At 40.1% G+C, this 22988-nt stretch overlaps 1 protein-coding gene across 1 annotated transcript in view; it reads right to left on the bottom strand.

Annotated features, from left to right (window-relative positions):
• LOC126248813 (DNA mismatch repair protein Msh2) overlaps positions 1-22988 on the bottom strand; it is a 244481-nt gene that overhangs the window by 168213 nt on the left and 53280 nt on the right. Inside the window, exon 3 of the mRNA XM_049950222.1 lies at positions 16034-16151. Within this exon, the coding sequence (XP_049806179.1) occupies positions 16034-16151 (118 nt within the window). The remainder of the gene's footprint in view (positions 1-16033; positions 16152-22988) is intronic.

Raw genomic sequence — 22988 nt, 5'->3', positions numbered from 1 at the left:
CACTGAATAGTGCACGGTACATCCAAACCGTCATCGAACCCATCGTTCCACCATTCCTAGACCGGCAAGGGAACTTGCTGTTCCAACAGGACAATGCACGTCCGCATGTATCCCGTGCCACCCAACGTGCTCTAGAAGGTGTAAGTCAACTACCCTGGCCAGCAAGATCTCCGGATCTGTCCCCCATTGAGCATGTTTGGGACTGGATGAAGCGTCGTCTCACGCGGTCTGCACGTCCAGCACGAACGCTGGTCCAACTGAGGCGCCAGGTGGAAATGGCATGGCAAGCCGTTCCACAGGACTACATCCAGCATCTCTACGATCGTCTCCATGGGAGAATAGCAGCCTGCATTGCTGCGAAAGGTGGATATACACTGTACTAGTGCCGACATTGTGCATGCTCTGTTGCCTGTGTCTATGTGCCTGTGGTTCTGTCAGTGTGATCATGTGATGTATCTGACCCCAGGAATGTGTCAATAAAGTTTCCCCTTCCTGGGACAATGAATTCACGGTGTTCTTATTTCAATTTCCAGGAGTGTATTTTTGGTACGGACTCTCGATCTGTTTGGTTTGCACATTCAAGACGATGTACTCTCTACGAACTTCTTTGTGCCTACAGACAGGGTAACTGAATTTTGTGATTAATTTAGTGTCTTTTCGAGATGGCCTAAGCAAAGCTAATAATTCTGAGTCTCACATTAACATGAAAGACAATGTGCAACCACTCTTTTGCTGAGTACAGTCCATCCCTCACATAATCAGAGATCAAATGGCCTACGAACACTTATCTCAGTACGATAATGGTGCGATTTCCCTTTTAGCAGCCAGTCAGTGGGCATCACTTTTAATTATTGTAAAGAAACCTTCAGTCAAAATATGGTAAATCCACAGACGGTGATTGACTATCTTCCTTTGCCACAGCCTGACAAACCCATAGGCAAACTTGGTGCAGGTCGCTTCTTTTCTAAGACTGATCACTGCAATGCTTATTTGCAGCTACCCACGGATGACCAGGCACGGTAAGTTTTTGTGATCGAAACCCACATTGGGTTATCTAAGTTTTTGCAATTGCCCTTTGGCATTGTGTTCGCACATGCAATTTTTCAAAACTACCGTATTTACTCGAATCTAAGCCGCACCTGAAAAATGAGACTCGAAATCGAGGAAAAAAAATTTCCCGAATCTAAGCCGCAGCTGAAATTTGAGACTCTAAATGCAAGGGGAGAGAAAAGTTTTAGGCCGCATCTCCAAATTGAAACAAAGTTGGTCCATTGTAATATGAGAGACAATTTAGGTCGAATGAATGATGATACAGATACAGTAGTTTGGTTCGAGTCATAAGCTTAGCAGTTAAGCTTTACCAGGTAGCCATTGCTATGCGTCAGGCTCTCCGTCTGTATTTATATGGGTACCCTTCCTTTTTCACGTGCTTCGTCTGGTTTGAATTGATTGCTTATTTTTCTTTGATCTGACAAGCGCCGTTTTCTTTGTTATAGGTGTTTACGTCACTCTAAGCTGTCGATCACACCAAATTATGGAACGTACTGAAAAACATGGGTGTACCAGATCACCTCATTCATCTGATAAGGAGTTTATACCTTGACCAAGAAGCCACGGTGAGAACTATGTATGGAACAATGAAATGGATAAAGATTCAGAAAGGGGTCCGGCAAGGCTGCATACTGTCACCGTACTTAATCAATCTGTATGCAGAACACGTCACGAGGAATGCGAGGCTAGATGAAGGAGAAACAGGAATTAAAATAGCTGGAATAAATGTAAACAACCTCAGGTACACGGATGATACGATCCTGTTGGCAGAAAGTGAAGAAGAATTGAGAACACTATTACTGAAGGTGAAAGACGAAAGTGAAAAGGTCGTTCTTATGCTGAATGTGAAGAAAACGAAAATTATGGCAACTACACCTACCAATTCGTGGGATATAGCAGGAGAAACCATGGAGGTAGTGACCACATTCAGTTATCTCGGTTCCCAGATCTCTGCTGATGGCGACTGCAGCCATGAAATCCGGAGACGCCTGTTGCTCGGTAGACAGGCAATGTCAAACCTTGACAAGGTTATAAGGTCCAGAGATATAACACTAGCAACAAAGATCCGTATTGTGAGGGCTATCGTCTTTCCAGTTGTGATGTATGGATGTGAGACCTGGACCATTAGAAAGGCCGAACGGTGAAGAATTGACTCCTTCGAATTGTGGTGTTGGAGGAAACTTCTTAGAGTTCCATGGACTGCAAAGAGAACCAACAGATGAATATTGGAACAAATTAAACCAGATTTCTCCCTGGAAGGTCTAATGTTAAAACAAAAGCTGACCTACTTTGGACACACAATGCGAAGGCATACCTCGCTGGAAAAAACATTAATGCTGGGGAAGATTGAAGGAACTAGAAAAAGAGGACGTCAGAGGATGAGATGGATCGATGGCATCACAGAAGCAATGTGTTTCAACCTGGAAGGTCTATGGGAGAAAGTGCAAGACAGGAAAAAGTGGCGTGATTTGGTTCATGGGGTCACGAAGAGTCGGAACCGACTAAACGAATAGAGAGAGAGAGAGAGAGAGAGAGAGAGAGAGAGAGAGAGAGAGAGAGGAATCGTCTCATTAGCGAAACAATGACAAGAGACTGCTATTTGTTGTTACTTACACTGCTGCTTTCTTTGATAATGATCAACAAGAGCCAAATAATAGACTGCGTATGATAGAAGATGTTCTGAACGAGAGTTTAGCGAAAATTTTTCTCCGTTTGAAAATCTTTGCAGGCGCTCTTTAGTACATTACATTCTGCACAGAAATTAGAGTCATCTTAGATTTAAAAATCTAGTCAATTGCCGTGTTTCATTTCTAACTGTATCACTATTAGGCATAAGAATAATACAAATATAAACATGACATGATATGTATATTCTTCCACGTTTGCTATTGTCTCACTCTAGTTTCGTAGTTTATTAGGCAGACAGGATTTAAATGAGATAGCAGCAAACACGAAACAATACATGGCAAAATGTTTGTTTATATTTGTATTATTCTTATGGTGAAGAGAATACTTCATTAAAGGTCCTATTAGCAACCATCTCTTCTCACAGGTACGAAAAAATTCAGAATGTAGAGTTGGCCATATTGACAAACATCCCAAACAGTCTTGCCAGTCGGATTTTTGTAGTACATTGAAATGCTGCTACATTTGAAGATGAACAATACGTAATTTGTATTTACTTTGTTGGATAATGTATGAAAATGCAGTGGTCGAAACTCAGGGCGGAGAAAAAAGCTCGTCTTCCACCTTTTTTTTTTTTTTTTAATTTATTTACCGACGCAGAGGTTTTGATGCCAGTATTTATCTTTGTTCCTACAAAGCATGCCTGTGTAGCACTATATATATTCGACGGCAGAAGTTAGTTGTGGCGGCACCCGCCAACATTTTTCGAACTTCTGCTTGCTTTGAACTCGATTCTAAGCCGCAGGCTGTTTTTTGGATTACAAAAACCGGAAAAAAAGTGTGGCTTAGATTCGAGTAAATACGGTACTTGTCACAGTTGACTGCTACAGTTCCTTCCTGTTTGAATTATTTGGATGCCAGTAGTTTTGGGTTGTATTCATGCTGAACTTTTGTCAATCTTAGGATATTGTTTCAAGTGCTCTAGGATGCTGGGCTGAAGCATAATAAAGACAATTGCTCCTTCTTCCACACTGAGGCTGAATATTTGGGACACGTTATCAACAGCCGAGGTATCCACCCTTTCCAGTCACACTTAACTGCCATATAGGACTTACAAATTCCTGGTAACATAAGTGAACTCCATGTTGTGCAGGGTACACTAACTCATTACATCTGGTTCATTCCAAATAATGCACAGACTGCAACTCCATTGCATAATCTTTGATGAAAGAATGTTCGGTCTGAGTGGACTAAGGAGAGTCAAGTTGCATTTCAGAAACTGAAAGAAGCTTTACTTAGCAATCATTGTTTGGTACATTTTGATCCTGCTAAACCAGTCATGCCTGACACATGCTCTTATAGGATTGGACCTTTGACAGGCCAACTGCCTTCACATCCTAACTCCTCAACAAAGCACAGTGCAATTATTCACAGCTGAGAAGGAAGCTCTTCCTGTCCTATGTGGGGTGGCCAAATTCCATCAATGCATGTATAGCACAAAATTCTATTTGGTTACAGATCATAAGCCTTTCACCTTATTCTTCAGCCCTTGAAAGCCAGTCCCTCTGCACAGCACAAAAGTTGCAGTATTGGTCTCTGCTCCTCTGCAATTATCAGTATGAAACTGGCACCAGCTAAGCATTCGAATGCAGACACACCTTCTCACCTACCAGCTGCCACTGATTCAGCGTTCGACACCTCAGAAGATTCGTGCTTCCACACTGAAACACTTGATAGTCTTTCCATCAACCACAGACGGATTGCTCAGGCAGCAGCTGTGGACACCATCCTCAAGGTTCTGTTTCAGTACCTCCACACTGGTTGGCCTCATTCAATGAAGTGGATTAGCAATCCGGTTGTATGCGATTATTTTGCACTTCAGTACAGCTCATCAGTCCAGCAGAGTGTCACTCCCTTACATACAGACACTGATCAGTCTCATGTGGTTGTGGCACATTTGCTTTAAAAGGAAATTCTTCACCTTCCTCATCAAGGCCATTGGGGTATTGTACATACTGAGCAGCTTGCCCGACGCCACTGCACATGGGTCACCAAGGGTGCTTGAACAGCACAACTTACTTCACAATGTCCAGCATGTGCTGAACACAAGGCTGCTCGGCCACAAAAATTTTTCGATTTGCCCAAGCCCAGTGCCCCTTGGTAACATCTGCATATTTACTGCCAGTCCCTACTGGAATTACTGTTGGCCTATTGTTATTGACACCTTTAGCAAGTGTTTAAGGAAAGTGACTAAGATTAAAGAATGGAGACTACAGAAAGTGGAAAAGAAGAACACCAGTAAAGTCTGATAACTTCAAAGTTACCAACAAATGAAACTGATACTGCAAATGAAGAGTGGGAAAAATGTAAGACAACATCAGTTAACTGCAATGTACACATCTGTGGTAAAACAAGTGGGTGGTACAGTAAAACGAAAGGAAACCAACTGGTGAAACGGCAGGGCCAAGGAAGTTACTACAGAACGAAAAATATGGTGAAACGAAGATGTGCACAAACAATACAAACCCAAGGGATCAAACCAGTAGATGCTCAAAAACTGAAAACATTGGAACAAGCACATAGAGACAAGAAACTTAGGGTTAAAAATGTTGTGAAAGAAGAAATGGAGAGAAGACGGGAAATATTCACTGAAAGACTAGAGGAAAACAGTAATGGTACCAAGAAAATGCTACAAAGTTAGGTATGAAGCAAAAGATCATACAGTGAAGGCATGATAGTGACAGAAAGAGAAAATGCGAGTACACGACATGACGCAGAAGGGATCAGAGAAGAGCTGAAAACATACAACACACTACTGAATGAAGAACATATAATAGAGGAGGAATATTTTTATTTACTTTAACAAACAATGAAAAACCCAGGTTGGGATATCAATAATTATGGAAAGGATAGATTGCTCCTCACTGTAAAGATGATGCACTGAGTTGCAAATAGGCACACTAAGTTTTTGGCCACAGCCTTCAACAGAAAAGAAAAACACACATGCATTAACACAAGCAAGTACAGCTCACACTCAAGTGACTGCTAACTCTGGCTGCTCAGACCCTGATCTGATTATGGCCATTGGGTCCTCTCTAAACCTTAGTATGCATATCCCGAGTCCAACAAACCCAGAGAGAATTAACTTTTCATTGCTGTACGAAAGTCTTGAAATTAAGCCCTCACTCATCACATATGCTCACTTGCAATATTCAATAACATGAGAGATTCTGTAAGAAATGTGTGTCATTAAAAAGTGTCTCTTATATTATCTTCTTTATACTACACATTTACATAACCTAGGCTCAATGGACACTGCAGTTTATACTGTAGTGTCATTATATTATATTAGATTGAGTTGTAATCAATTACTGTTTCTTGGAATTCTGTGAATGCATCATTGGCACACGTTTGTATTGTTCTGATTGTGGGAAATGCATTGTTACAACTTGCAACCTTGTTCATCTGTCAAGATAGCATACACTTGCGTAGTATAAGAGGTTGAAATATTGCAATAGATGGTTATGAGTGCATGAAGCAGTATAGAAATGTTGGGGTTTGCTACACGGTGAATAAAATTTGGGCCTTACCATAGTGAAGACCCTTGTAGGCAAATGCTGCTGGTACACCCAGAAATGTTACAGTAGATGATTATTTTACAAGTTTGCCACTGGCACTCAATCTCTTGAGTAAAAACCTAACTCTTGTGGGAACAATGAGGATGAATAGAAGAGAAATTCCAGAAGAGATGAAGACAATGGTAGAAGACATGTCAATTAACCCTTTCAGGGGCAAAACAAAAAAAAAAAAAATTATCAATTTTTAATTTTTCCTTGTTTTTATTTTATTAATTTTCATACAGTGAGACAGAAAAATGTAAAAATTAAATGAAATATACATAAACTGAACACATACAGGGTGGTTTCAAATGGAGCCACTGCCCGCTAAATGTCATCACTTTTGATGATACGGTAAAAAGCAATTCCTTTCTGCAGATAAGCATAAGGCTACCTGGCAGTGACTACATGTCCATCTGCTTCTGTGGGGTTCTTTCTTTGTGCTGCAGTTCACACAGCACCTTGAGTTCCCATGTTTTGGCAGATGTTTTGCTTCCGATATATGTTTCTCATGGGGAACAACAGTTATGAATTTTTTTGCAGATGGTTCTGACAGTGTACTGGGATGGCCAGGACTATCTTTGAAGATATTACTGCCTACCAGGCCTGTGGCAAAACATCTTCGAAAATCCTGTAGCACTTGCTTCACTGTTGGATTACATAATTGAAACAGAATAAATGCATTTCCAATAGAAATATCAACTATATACCAAAATAATCTTAGCCACCACCTTCGTGATTTCCTGTCTATTGCATAAAAACTGTTCGTCATATCTGCCTTATCGACACATCCCATATTTGCATTATATGCTTTCACTATTTTTGGGCAAGGTACCTTTGTTATTTTTCCATCCTTTTCTTTACAGCTGACTTCTTCAACACATACAGGCGAATCACTTGTAGACAGCAACATGACTACATGTTTGTCTTTCCATTTGATGCAGGCAATGCCATCAGAACGAACTGACCAGTCAAACTCTCCCCTTTGCAACTCTTTGTCTGTTTTTAGCGTAGGAAGTCCTTTTCTGTGTGATCTAATTGTCCTACAGGCAAAAAGTCCGCCATCTTTTAGCTTCTGTAAAAGTGAGACACTGGTAAAAAAATTGTCAAAGTATATGTGGTATCCCTTTCCTTCCAAGCCTTTACATATATCTCTCACAATTCTCTCTCCTAAGGATTTTTCCACTATGCCTTCAACTTTTCCAGTATATTTCTGGAAATCACAAATATATCCAAGCTTATCAGCTCTGACCCAGATTTTGTATCCCCTCTTGATTGGCTTTTGGGGCATATATTGTTTGAATGCGGTTCGTCCTTTGAACTTCACCATGCATTCATCTATAGCTTGCTCCTTAGTAGGTGGATAGAATTCTTTGAAGTTTATCAGTATCTGATTGATTAGTGGATGGATTTTATAGAATTTGTCAATTTCTGCTCTCCTTTGAAGGCATAACAGCGTTGTCATTGATGTGAATATGTGTTAAAATCCAGCTGAACCTTTTTACCGACATTAATGAGGAAATGTACTCATCTCGAAGTTCCTTATGGGATGACCAACAATCACGATAATAACAAGGTTTCTTGATTCCCATTAGAATGTTTATAGCCAAAAATACTTTTAGTTCTGATTTAGAAAGAGGCCTGTAATTGCCACCTTTCTGTGTTGTGCACAGGTTACACTGGAAAACTGTGTGTTCTAACATAGTGTCAAAAAAAAAAAAAAAAAAAAAAAAAAAAAAACATGAAAAATTTACAAAGGTAGACAGTGGCAAATCATCATTAGTGCTGAAACTATCATCACTGTCATTGTCAAAATGGTCCTCACACTCACTTTCCGAAATAATTTGAGATAAAACAGGTGTTTTCACTCGCAAATCCGGATCACTGTCTTCAGCTAGCACATCATTTTCACTGTCACTGCTAGTGTCAATCTGTGAGTCGGGATCTGAAGGAATATTTGCGAAAAGGCACTCCAGAATTTTCTCATCCTTTAGTCTTTTATTTATTTATTTATTTATTTATTACTTGTCATTAGCCAACATTTGTTGAAATAGACAGTTTTGACATTACATTTGATAGTGAATCTAAAATTGGGAAACTATGTACATTCAGATTACATTACATGAGGATAAAGAGTTATTCTCTACATTATAATTCCATATCATCATAGTTACTCTCTACTACATTCCAATTCCTTGACATCATAGTTACTCTCACTCTCTACTACATTCTAATTCCTTTACATCATAGATACACTTATCAGCTAACAATTTGTGCAGCTGCTTCTTGAAGGCATCACCTTGTAGGTCTTTCAGTGATTGTGGTAACTTGTTATATAATTTTAATCCTGTTTGCTGAAAGCTACTTTGGACCTTAGATAGCCTAGTAAAGTCTACATTAAGATTGTTTTTATATCTGGTATCATTTGAATGAACATCTGTTCTGGACGGTAAGGTATGTATTTGTTTTTTTATGGAAAGAAGAGACGTTTTTATATACAGAGAAGGTAATGTTAAGATGTTAAGTTCCTTAAAGTGCTTTCGACATGATTCTTGGCTTTTAATACCTGTAATTGCTCTAATTGCTTTCTTCTGACACATGAACACTTTCTGAGCACCAGTTGAGTTGCCCCATAATTTTATTCCGTACTGTAAATGAGATTCAAAGAACGCATAATAAGAAGATAAAAGTTGTTTTCTGCTAACTACTGTTTTTAGTTTCCTTAACAAAAAGACTACTCTAGAAAGTCTGGTACATAACAGTTCCGTGTGGGTGTTCCATGTTAATTTCGGGTCCAGGTGGATTCCTAGAAGTCTTACAGAGTCAGACTCATTTAATTTTTCCTGTAGATTGTGCAAGAAGAAATACATAGTTTCCGTCTTGCTGCTGTTGAGTATCAGCTTGTTACTGTGGAGCCATATGGCAGACTTTTCAAGCATTGCTTTTGTTTGTTTCTTCACTTCCTCCAATTTGTTATCTGAGGTAATCAGGGTTGTGTCGTCAGCATATATTATTGACTTGTGAAGCATGAAAGTAGGCAAGTCATTCATGTATACCAGGAAGAGAAAAGGTCGAAGCACTGAGCCTTGTGGCACGCCTCTTACAACTGGTAGGGCATTTGATTGCTGGCTATTTACTATAACTACCTGAGTTCTGTTTGTCAAGTATGATCTGATTAACGCCAGTTCGTTATTTTTTACACCAAAGCACTCTATTTTATTTATTAGTATTTCATGGGATACAGTATCAAATGCTTTACTCAGATCTAGTAGTACAGCACAAGTGATGGAATTGTTCTCGAAGCCATCAAGTATGTCTGTCACAAGAGTTTCTACTGCATTTATTGTAGACAATCCTGGCCTAAAACCAAAGAGCGAGGAGGAAAAAAGATTTTGTTCAGCAAAGTAGTTGCAAAGTTGTGTTTTAATGCAGCATTCTATTATCTTGGATAATATAGGTAGGTATGAGGGATATTGGACGGTAACTTTCAGGTTTGTTTTTTTCTCTCCTTTTTTATAGATTGGGATAACACTAGTAGCCTTCAGGACCTCAGGAAATTTTCCAGCTGTAAAAGTACTATTGATCAGAAAGGTAAGAGGGGCAACAATAATGTCAATTATTTGTTTCAAGATGGTGTTGGAGATGCCATAGAGATCTTCACTGTATGAGCCATGTAGGTTTGTGACGACTTTGTATACAGTTTGGCAGGTCACCTGTTTCCATTTAAAGGATAAGTTATTAAGGTCAGGAATGTTGTAGGTAAAACTTTCAGAAGTTGCATCATCTGGTGCAGAGGTAGCAGTAGCTTCCAACTTAGTACTGTTAACAAAAAATTCATTTAATTTTCCTGGCACTATTGGAATTTCTTGTCTGTTTTTATGCTTCCCTGCTATTTTGTTTATTACCTGCCAGGCTGCTTTGCATTTGTTGCTGGAGTTTTCAATGAAAGCATCATTGGCTCTCTGCTTTGTCGTCTGTATTTCAGTTCTATAATTCTTCCTGGCTTCTTTATACCTCTGCTTCGATTCTAGGTTACCAGTTTTAGCCATTTTATGTAGGGCAATAAGTGTGTTTCTCAAGTCATGCAGTTCAGGAGTGAACCAGTTGTGCTTTTTTCTATTTGGTGCACCATCTGTTTTCATCTTTTTGATTATTTGTAGGCAACAGTTTTGAACTAAGCTTGTTAGTATGTTCATGAATAAGTTAAAAGCATTACCGTTGTTATTACAATTATATACTCTGTCCCACTCAACTTCTGATAATTTTTGCCTTAACTTTGTAATGTTGTCAGGATATAATAATCTGATCCTCTTAATGTGTTCAGGTTGCTGAGTAGGATAGTTTTCACAGTTGACCATTAGCCATAGGCTGTCATGGTCAGATAAAACTGGATTTATCACTCCGTACTGACACTCGTCTTTTGTCAAATTGGAGATTATGTTATCTAGGCAGGCATCTAATCTGGTTGGCTTGTTATTCATACAGTACAAGTTGTTAGACCTTAACATGTTTTGAAAGTGTGTGACAGTTGGTGTTTTTAGTCGAATGTCTATATTAATGTCACCAATGTATGCTATCTTGTGGTGTCTGTATTTTACCAGCAGGTACTTATTTAAAGTCTCCATTTGGTCAATAAACTGATGAATATCAGAGCTAGGAGTGCGATAAATAGAGATGATCACTAATTTAAGTTTGGGAAGCAATAATGCAGCAATTTCAAAAAGTTGCTCTTTGCAAAAATGGTCGACTTTTTGTGCTACATATTCAATGTTAGAGTTTCCCTTTATAAAAATAGCGACTCCTCCATGACTACTTTTGGTTCTACAATATGAGCTTACTAATTCAAATCCTTCTGGGGTATACAGGGCAATTTCAGCTGGTGTGAGCCAGTGTTCATTTACACAGAAAACATGACATGGGTTTAAACTTAGGAACACATCAATTTCATCTACTTTGTTTTTGATTGATTGTACATTTAGGTGCATAATTAAAGTTCTGTTTTTGAGAAGGATAGGCAAAGAATTAGACGCTTCTATATTTACAGTTTTTGTGGCACTGGCTGGGGGATGATAGTCCATAAAAAATCTTCACTGCAGCTACTCACACTCTTACTGCTGGTAGATAAGCAAATGGCAGCTCTATCGTTCCTCGTGGCTGTAGATGTGGCTGTATCCACAGTTCTAGCTGGTGCACTGCTGTTGTCCTCTGTTGAAGGGGCTGCTGCTGTTGGTCTCACACATGGTTCATACCACCCTAGTTCTCTGACTGTCTTTTGGGACTTACTTTTAATTAGTTCACTTATCAGTTTTCCTAATTTGCACTTTCCTTTACGATTCAAGTGAAGTCCATGTCTGGTGAAGCATGTTCTGTCAAGTGAGCTGACATCTATTAGTTCCACATTACTGAACATCTTACACGTGCTCTTAAGTTTATTATTTATTCTACGAATTTCTTTGTTTATGGGTGAGTATTCAGGCAGGTCGTATCTGTGGCTGAAGTTCACGAGTATGATATTTGTGTTTGTTAGGAGTAATAGAAGTCTCACAAGCTGTTTAAACATGTGAGAATACATCACGTGAAACTGGAAAAAAGAAAATTGTCACACCTACTAATGCTGCCGTTACAGAAGCAGTGGTTTCAAATGGAACCACCACAATTCACGGAAATAAATGCGTTATTTTGGTTATTATTGCAGTACATATAGTATTAATGTAAACAGAACCGTATTCTGCATTTTCCAGTGACAGCCGCTAGAGGGCAGCACCAACTAGGCTGCTGAATGGTGTCCCCAAATGTAGCCACTGCCCTTTTGCCACAAAATGAGAAAATTGTAGGTGGTTACAAATGGAACCACTTCCCCTGAAAGGGATAAAGTCTATTTCCATTTATGAAAGGAGCAACGGTAGTTAGTTGGTATTTCACAAAAGAAAAGCAAGTTTGCAATGTTCCTATATTGTTAAATTTTATAACCAAACGAAGGATGGTGTGGATCAGCTAGCGTGCAATTATGCAAGCAAAACAAAAACTAAACGCTGATCCATGTCTATCTGGTGCAACGTAATGGATGCATACAGTCATTTTTTTTTTTGCCTTTATTCTTCACTCAACACAACATCCCACATATCACCAAGGGCTTTGGCAGAAGAGGAAACTTTTCAACATGGAAATGTCAATGAAGTTGATCCAGCCATTAACCAGCGGCTCTTTTAATTCCTTTCAACAGAAATCCATACACCCTGATGTTGAGTAGTTCATTACTAACCCTCAAACACAAAACAGCAGTAGTAACAGCAACAACACAGTGGGTCATTGAAAGGGGAGATGCTCATTGTGCTCTGCTTCAAAGAATAGAAAAACAAAGTGCACTGTTAGTACACAAAACATGCATGCCAGGACCATAGCAGTGTGGTGTGCAATAATTGTAATAATTAGTGTGATGCTTTTTTGTTCAATGATTTGTTCTTTGTCATAACATACTCAGCAATTTGTGAACAGCTTGTGATAAATAATATTGATAGCTTACGTTTCAATTTTCCTGACGTGATTTATTCAAAGATAATTATTCAGGATTGAAAAACACTTTTTATGTTAACAACACTGCTAAAATGATCTCAGCTGTCTTATTTATACTGATAAATCTTAAAAACAAAATATTCATGCATAACATCCACAAAGTACTTTTTTTATTTCAAAATATCTTATTAGACAATTGATCCATTGGAACCGTGGTATGTAATTGGGCAACAGATAAGTCATGCATAGAACAGCTAATGAAAGCAGGGTTTCACACAAACAGTACCTATATTACATCATAGTTATGCAAGAAATAAGACTTTTACCTTATAGTTATTTAAGAAATAACTGTTTTAATATGACAAGGGTTTGGCAATGTGAGTAAATACTGACTATGAACTAATGAAGTTAATAATTGCAGTACTTCTACTACGACAGCAGCAACCATATATAAACTGTCAATAAATGATATATACAGCCAACCAACTACAGAAAGTTCATTGTAGTAAGCATTGACCAAGTTTCAGTACCACTAAGTATCTTCTTCAGAAGGCATAAAAAGTCCCTTATAATGTTTTAAACATATTACACAATAAATATCTAAAATAACCAAAACATTACAACAGTGAACTGAAATACAAGGAATAAAATTGGCACTTGCGTAATTTACATTACGTTAAATTATGAGCACACATTATGAGCTAAAACAGTCAAATAACATTAATCATAGATGAAGCCCGCCACGAACAACAGCAAGAGTTACTCCACAGATACAGCTTGTTATAAGAACACACATTGAACCAAATGTGTGGCAAATAGTTACAATGCCACGTAAACATAGCTCAGTACGTACCACGTGCCTAGTGCTAGTGGTATGATAAATGCTCAGCTGTATGCAATACATAATTGAAGCAGTAATACATCAGTATAGTATGCATTTAAGTGTTTCAAATAAAAGAAATTGTTCACAGTGTACAGGCAAGGACATTGTAAAAGAGAATATAGAACAAATAAAATAACATTTCTTTAAACAAAATGAATAAAATGACTGATTGCAAGAATATATGCTCAAGTGTAACAAAGAACACATTACAGCATGACTCCCATAAGATATTACAAATGCCAAAAACAAACATATAAGATAGTGTGCAAAACAGAAATTTTTTATACAGATACTTGCACAACCAGAATACAGTGCCACCTGGCATGTTATCAGTAATGAAATATGGAGTCCTCTAAGTAAAGTGAAACCAACATTTCCTAAATGGAAGTGAAAAGAACATGAGCCAAAACATTATACAGTTGCGAGCAGTGGCTTAAAAGAATTATAGAAACTTTTGTTTCTCAACTATAGTTGTTCACTTAATATGAGGCCATTATTGTTGATCATATGTCTCAAGAGTTCAAGTTCTTCAAAGACATCAAGCTCTCACCCTTTCTTCTCTTCATGTAGAAATGTCATTTCATCTACTTCTCTTGGATTGTGTCCTAATATTAATAAATGCTCTGCTAAAGTGGAATTAGTAACACTACTACACTTCTTCCCTAACAGGTGTTCCTTGTATCTTATGTTAAAGACCCTACTGGCCTGTCAGATATAAAACACAGGACACGTACTGTAAACAAGTTTTCGAACTCCTGAGCTACTTAATGGTTCATTTGAAATTTTTAAATTATAGGTTACATGTTTTTGTTGCCTGTTATTTGTGGAGAATGCAGCTTAGCATCCATATTTCTTAACCAACAGATGTTGAATGCTATATGATATGTTACCTAAGTAAGGTATTGAAATAAGTTTTCTTTTATTGTCACCAGTATTTTGACATTTACCTGGAGTACTGACTTATTAGCTTTTGCTTCAAAAATTTCTTCTGCTATTCAGGATTCATAACCATTATTACAAGCTACTGTTTTAATTAAATTAATTTCTTTTTCTTAAGGTTAGCTGGTGATAAAGCCATCACTACAGTGCGATAAATAGCTGAATCGAAGAAAGCTGTCTTGTGGGACTGATAATGTGCTGAATCAGCTGGTACAATTTGGTTGGTGCTTGTTGCTTTATAAAAAATATTGGAAGTTATTCTGTCATCTATTGTGGTTGAAATGAAATCCAAAATATCTAGCTCACAATTTTCATTTTGCAACTGAGAAATGAAATTAATTTTCTCATTATGATCATTAAAAATGTCCAAGAGTTGGTCTACTCCATCATAAGTTCTATATAATCAAAATATGACCCACATACCTTAAAAGTAGGACTGAATGCCTAATTCTGTAGAAGCATAATTTCTAAAAAAAATTCTCCTAGTGGATTTATAAAACGTCTGTTAGAATGCACACTGACGAATAACCCATTGTGAGGCCATCTGGCTGTTGAAACAGTTTTCCATTAAATTCAAAATAATTGCGTTTAGCTATCACTTTTAGTAACTGTGTAATATCTTTAATTTGTTTATCTATTACATGTTTTTTCCATAAGCGAGCAGGTATTTCTCCACAATTTCTACAGTTATTTGTACAAATTAGTAATGTCAAAAGATATTAATTTTGTTTCTTGGTTACATTGCAGATTTTTAATTTAATTTACCAAGATTTTACTATTAGCCACTGAATATTTATTTTGAAAAAGTCTCATTTTTTACTCTTTCCATCAAGAAATCTGGCTGTTCACAGTACCCACAGCTAATAATGTTCACAACTGGATGAATTAGATTATTTGTTTTATGGAACTTTAACTGAGAATGCGGCTTACGAGCCTATGGAGTCATATTATGTTTCCTTTGAAAAGGCTTCAACAGGTGGTGGAACATCTCTTAATTAACTGTTTAAGACATTCTCCTGAATGTTTTGAAGAAGATATAACTGTGTACAAAGTTTGTCCTGTATACCTCGACTCCTAAACGACATGTGGCCATCTGGTGCGACTTGACTGAAATACAAAATGCAGACAATTCTGTTCTGGAAAAACTCATCATGGGGGATGAGACTGACTTAATTCATTATAGTCACACAATATGATTTTCGTCACACAATGATTTTCACTCAGCCTTCTGCAAACTAACAAACCTGCCTTTTGTACCATCTTACAAAGTTATGATAACATAGCATGCAACAATATATATCTCTCCTGAAGTATTAAAGGATCCACATACATTGACTTGGACACAAATTGTATTGTGATTCTTTTTTGTAATTTTCATCATTATAAACTTAGCCTCAACACATACCTGATTGTAGGTATCTCACATCTGACTTGTAGATCTCTTTTGCAGCAAATACAGCATCCTTTCCATGTAGCACATATAATCCATTTCTATCAAAAAATTGTATTGTACTTGATGGTTTCTGAAAAAAGACATCACAAAAATAACATGTTAAATACCCACACTAAAACATTAGTAGTGACATATGCTAGAGGAACCGCCATGTAAACCTCATGTGATACATTACACTAACAAAACAACAAAAATAATTTTTGACCATATAATGTCATTGGATAGGTAACAAAAATCTATTCTCCAAGTGGCAGCAGGAGAAGCAGAAAAAGGGGTACAGTTTGGAAAAGTCTCCCAGAACTCTGGGTCAGAAGAGATTTACTAGACAGGATGTGGCAGAAAGACTGATTGTTGAGGACTGCACTGGACAAGATTTGAAAACCTGAGAGCTTAAAGGTAGAAGACAGGGTAATATGCAAGACAGATATTACATCTAAAACATTGTGCACAAGTTAGTAAGAATAAAAAACCTAAGTGTATTGTATGTAATGAAGGTGGAAGCGGGACAGCAAAAAACAGATACATCTGAAAATAAAAGATGTAGATAACTAAAATGGAGTGAAGAAAGAAGAAATGCTAAGTCAGAAGAAATTAAAGTAAATTAAAGTCTGGGTGGGTGACAATAACCAAGGACATGTTGTAGTGCTAGTTCTGCTAGTTTCCACATGTGGAGTTCTGAGAAACTAGTGTCTGAGGGAAGAATCCATATGGCGAGTGTAGTGAAACAGGCACCGAGGTCATGTTGAGCATTCTCTGCAACAGAATATTGTGTGCTGCCGGTACATACTCCCTGCCTATGCCCAGTCATCCTAACTGATTACTTGGTGCTAGTCATGCTGATTTAAAAGGCTGGACAGTGTTTACGTACCAGTTGGCATATGACATCTGTCGTTTCACAAATGGCTCTCCCTTTTGCTAGTTACAGGGCTGTTATAGGTGGTGGTAGGAGGGTGAACAGGGCAAGTCTTGCAGCAGGGATGGTCACAGGGGTTGGAGGAATAGGGTAGGGAGATGGGTACAAAAGGAGCATAGGGTCTAACAAGGGTACTGCCGAGATTGGCAGAGTGACAAAAAGCCATTCCAGGTGTGGTGGACAAAATCTCAGACAGAATGTACATTATTTCACGGCATGATTTTAGAAAGTCATAGCTTTGTTGAAATAGCTGATTAACACAGTCAGGACCAGAATAATACTCAGGGACAAATGGTGTGCTCCCCGGAAATCTGTTTTTGCACTAGGCTGGTGGGATAATTACACCCAGTGAAGGTGAGGTGAGAATGGTGGCGTATTGCTGTAAAGGGTCTGCATCTGAACAAATACATTTGCCACAAATGCCAAGACTGTATGGGAAGGATCATCTGACATGGACAATATGGCAACTGTCAAAATCTAAGTACTGTTGTTTGCTAGTAGGTTTAATGTGGACAGAAGTGTCTAGCTGGCCTTTGAAGAGGATGAGATCAAAATCAAGGAAAATGGCAGAAAATTTGGAATAGGGCCATGTGAAATTTAATTGTAAGAATGTAATTAGAAACGCCAGTAATTTTAACAGGTCAGCTTCACCATGAGTCCATATGGCAAAGACGTCATCAATGTATCTAAACCAAACCAGGGGCTGAAGGCTTATGGATCCCAGGAAAGCCCCTTGCAAGTGACCCATGAAAAGGCCGGCTTGGAAAGGAGTCATCCTCGGTCCCATGGATGTAGCCCTGATCTGTTTGTATGTCTGCTTCTCAAAGGTGAAACAGTTGTTGCGAAGTATAAAGTTGATTAAGGTGAGCACGAAGGATGTCATATGTTCAGAATCAGGTGGGCACTGACTGAGGAAATGTTCAGCAGCAGACAGACCACCTACGTGAGAGACATTGGTAGAGACGGAAGTGACATCAATGGCGGCAAGCAAAATGTTTGGTGGGAATGGAATGGGCACAGATTTCAGACAATCCAGGAAATTGTTGGTGTCTTTAATATAGGAGCAAAATCTTTGTACTATGGGTTGCAGGTATTTATCAGCTAAGGCAGGTATACATTTGGTGGGTGCTTTGAAGCCAGCAACTATAGGATGGACAGGGTGATAGAATTTGTGAATCTGAGGAAGAAGGTAAAAGGTGAAGCTGTGTGGTTTGAGTCGGTTAAGAAGTTCTATGGATTGAGGTGTTAGTCCATGTGAGGAGCCTGAGGTTTTAATGAGGGACTGGAGGTCAGTTTGTTTTGTTTTGTTTTGTTTTAGGACGCAAAAACAACTAAAGTTATATGCACCCATGTCAGAACCTTAGAACACTAAAACAAAAAAGGAGTTAAAAGCAATTACATGTTAAGCCCAATCAACAGAAGGAAAGGCAGTGAAAAACAAGGGCTTCCTCTTGGATCAAGGTCCTGAAAATACTTTGTACAGACAGCGGAGGTCCTGAACTAGAGATTAAATGTTCTTTGCTATATTGCTACGATGGATAAAACATAAAACGCGGTCAACAGCCCCCCCACGTCATTCGCTGTAAGGGTAGATAACTCAAATGGTAAACATAAATTAGAATGTAAGTGGTTAAAAAAGGGCATTCGGTCATGAAATTGTGAACTGCCAAAGGTTGATGACAATGAGCACAATGTGGTGGGGGATGGGGGATCACCACTTAGCAAATGGCGATGGCTAAAAATGACAGTTCCCAATATGCAACCTAGTTAAGACTATCTCCTCGAGCCCAGAGGAGGTCGGCCAAACAGCTGGGAGAGGTTTAGTTCCTCAGAGCTTGTTCCCGTGAAGGGAAAACCAGTGGCTACGCCAAAGTGACATCACTGGCTGACAGATGGCAACACAGAGATCGTCAGAAGGAATGGAAGAAGTAGCTGGCCACGAAAGGAGAACTGCAGCCTTGGAAACAGTGTCAGCATCCTCGTTTCCTGTCAGTGTGACGCGGCCAGAGAGCCACATAAACGTCACAGTGGCTCTCTCAAGAGTGAGCAAGTGGAAGCTTTCTTGTACCCATTGCACTAAGGGATGGACTGCGTACGGCACACACAGGCTCTGAAGGCACCGAGAGGATTGGAGCAGATGACAATTGAAAAGCCTGTGTCGCCAGATGTACTGCGTGGCCTGATACAGGGCGAAGAGCTCCACTGCAAATACTGAGCAGTGTTCTGGAAGCAGATACTGAAAATGGTTGGTGCCAATGATGAAAGCACACCTGACACCACAGTCAGTCCAAGACCCATCAGTATACACATAGGTAATATCACTAAGTTCTATGTGAAGGTCAAGAAACTTACAGCAATAGACTGAATATGGAGTAATGTCCATAGGAAGCGAATTAAGTCCAAGGTGAACACAGGCCTCTGCACGAAGCCAAGGTGGTGAAGGGTTCACACCCATTGGGAAAGTAGCAGGTACCATGAAGCCGGAGCAATAGCTGAACACGAACTCCAAGAGGCAACAGAGAAGAGGAATGTGCCCCATACTGGCAGTCAAAGGAGCCATCGAAGGAGGCATAGGATGGGTGGCCAGGCATGGCAGACAAACGGTACGTGTATCTGCTGAGGAGGCCATCACATCAGTATGACAGCGGTAGTTCAGCAGTTTCTGCACAGAGACTCTCATCCAGGCTATTGTAAAAGGTGCCAGTGGCCAAACGGATGGCACAATGGTGGACAGATATGCAGATGCATAAACGAAACACACAGTCTAGTTTCGAACAGACAAGGGATTGGTATGAAGGGAGGAGGGTGGTCCGACCCGCTCCCCGGGAAGTACCGCTGAGGACATGTAGAACACTGGGGACTGGGTACAGTTGGCGACCAGGGAAGATATGTGGGAGGGCGAAGAAAGTTTCATATCAAGCATAATCCCCAGGACATTCGTAGTTTCATCAAACTGAAGAGCAACAGGCCCAAGACAGTGGAAGAAACCCATTGCACTGCTAGAAATTCATACAAACAGTTTAGTCAGTGGAAGAACAAAAGCCATTGTCGATGCTCCATGAGTGAAGATGATCGATACATTGCTGAAGATGCCGCTCAATGAGACAAGTCCATGGAGAACTTCAATAGATGGCAAAATCGTTAACCAAAAGGAAGCTGGAGATGCCCAGCCTTTATGAGGTTAATGGCAATATCAAAGAGGATGATGCTGAGGACAGTGGCCTGAGGCACCCTGTTTCCCTGGATAAACTTGTCCGACAAGGCGGAACCCACATGTACCTTAGAAACTACCTTCTAAAAATTCCTGAAGGAAACAGAGCAGACAGCCTCAGAAGCTCCATGTGCAGAGTACAGAGGATACCAGTCCTCCAGCAGGTGTCACAGGCGTCCCCCAAACCAAAAAATATGGCCACAGTCTGGTAGTTCCACAGAAAACTGTTCATGACATGGGTTGACAAAGTGACGATATGGTCAACTGCAGAACAGCATACATTGAGCTTTGGTTAGTTGATTGCAACACTTGAGCCGCCATTCCAGCCAAGCATGAATCATACGTTCCATTACCTTACAAACACAGCAGAGAGAATTGGTGTGGTAGCTAGAAGGAAGGTGTTTGTCTTTACCAAGATTAGGTATTGGTATGACAGTGGCTTCATGCCAGCATCTGGATAATGTGCCATCCTCCAAGATGCGATTGTACATACGAATAAGAACATGCTTGCCTGCAAGAGAATTGTGCTGCAACATCTAAATGTGAACATTACCCAGCCCTGGGGCGGAAGATCAGGACGACATGACAGCATGATCTAGCTCTGGCATAGCAAAGGCGGCATTGTAGCTTCCACAATTCTGAGAGGAGAAGGGTATCACCCGAGCCTCCTCCACTCATTTCCAATGGAGAAAGGCAGGATGATAGTGGGTGGAGCTTGAAATCTCCACAAAATAGCGTGCCAAGGTGTTGAAGATAGCAGTAGGGTCCACGACGATATCATCTGCTATGGTCAGGCCAGAAAGTGGGGAAGGGACCTTGGTCCTAGAGAGCCGTCGGAGGTTGGCCCACATGACAGAAGATGGAGTGGAACTGTTGAAAGAACTAGTAAATGAAATCCAGCTAGCTTTTCTGCTATCCCAAAGAATGCTAGGACATGGCGCACGCAACTGTTTATAACAAATGCAGTTCACCATCACAGGACGACAGTGAAAAATGTGAAGAGCACATCTCTGCATGCTAATTGCATCACAACATGCCTCACTGCACCAAGGGACCAGGACACAGCATGGTAAAGGTGAAGTGCAAGGAATGGAATGTTCAGCGTTGGTAATGATAATGTTTGTGAGGTTCTCTGGCCATCACAACTGGGGAAAGGTTCATGGAAGGTCGCCATGCAGTAGTAAAGCCTCCAGTTGACTTTAGAAAGCTGCCAACTGGCTTTACACATAGGTGGGGTAGGAGTCAACTAATGGATAGCACATGAGAAATGGTCGCTGAAGTACATGTGAGAGAGAACAGGCCACTCGAGATGATGCACAAGGTGGGAAGTGGACAACGCGAGGTCTAAATGGTATTAGGTGTGTGTGAAGTCTGAAAGTGACATGGGTGCTCCAGTGTTAAGGCAGATGAGGTTGAGTTGATTGAGATGGTCAGCAAAGAAGGCTCCTCTCTGACAGGTTCTAGGAAAGCCCCAAAGGGGATAGTGCACATTAAAAGTCACTGAGCAGCAAAAAGGGATGAGGGAGTTGCACACCAAGCTGGAGCAAGTCTGCTTTGGTAATACCGAGTGACGGAGGGATGTAGATGGTAGAAAGAGAAAGGGTGAAGCAAGGAAGAAAAATGCGGACCGCAACAGCTACAGTCGTGTGTTCAGCAAGATGGTTTGAGTATTAATCTCATTCTGGATGAGCAGCATGACTCCCCTGTGAGATGGAATGCTGTCCTCAGGGGAAGGTCAAAGTAGACCGGAAAGAAATGCAAGTGATCGAAGTGGTCATGAGGACGCAATTTGTTTCCTGGAGGTAGAAAAGTGAACACTGCGATTCCAAGATGAGCCGTAATTCCTCCTTGTTGAATCTAATGCCCTGAGCGTTCCACTGGAGGAGAGTCATGACGGGGAAAGGGGAGGAGGGAAAAAAATAAGGGCTTTCATCTCAGCAGCTGCCAAGTGCCAACTTTCCAAGACTCACTGCTACAGTGTGCACAGACTAGGGATTCTGCTCCATAATATGTACAAAGATGTTGGCATTCTCCCTCGATAGGTCTGTGGATTCCAGAACAGAAAAATTATTAGCGGTGCGCACTGGCAAAAATGGAGGTTAGTCAGGTGACCTTATCACATGCACACACCATTGATGAGGATTTCAGAATCAGCGAAGGAGAAGACCTTTATCCTTTGTTTGATTTCTTGCAGCCTTTGCGGTTGGCAGATGAAGACTCAGATGTTTGTTGGCTGGAGGGACATAAAAAGTCTTCGAGGGAGTATTCCTTCTGTCTTTTCCTGCTTGCAGGTGTGTAACAGGTGATTTCACTGCCGCAGGCAAAAATTTGGTGGCTTCTTGTTCAGCTGGAGGTGAAGGAGATGAGGATACTACCTTAACACTGGGTGATTTTACAAGAGTGGTGCTGAATTTGAGGTCACAAGTCTGCATGGCCATGTCCTTTGTGGAGCAAAGTGTGGAAAGAACAGTACTATAAGTGTCAGATGATAAAATGCAGGGCTTTTGACCCAACAACAACTTGCGAGTGACAGGGTAAGGCACTTTTTCCTTCACCCAGCTCTCCTGAACAGACCACTTGTCGAGATACAAGGGACATTCTCGGGATGAGGCTGCATGGTTACCAATGAAACTGATACAGCAGAAAGGAGGAGGCAAACAATCGCCCTCGTGAGCATCCCTACCACAAGTAACACATTTGGCCAGGTTTCAACACAACATTCAAGTGTGAGTGTAACTCTGACACCGGCAGCAGAGCGCCAGGTTCAGAGTGTACAGTCAGAC

This window comes from Schistocerca nitens, chromosome 3, assembly GCF_023898315.1.
Source record: "Schistocerca nitens isolate TAMUIC-IGC-003100 chromosome 3, iqSchNite1.1, whole genome shotgun sequence".
NCBI lineage: Eukaryota > Metazoa > Arthropoda > Insecta > Orthoptera > Acrididae > Schistocerca > Schistocerca nitens.
This window is presented reverse-complemented; position numbering and strand designations above follow the sequence as displayed.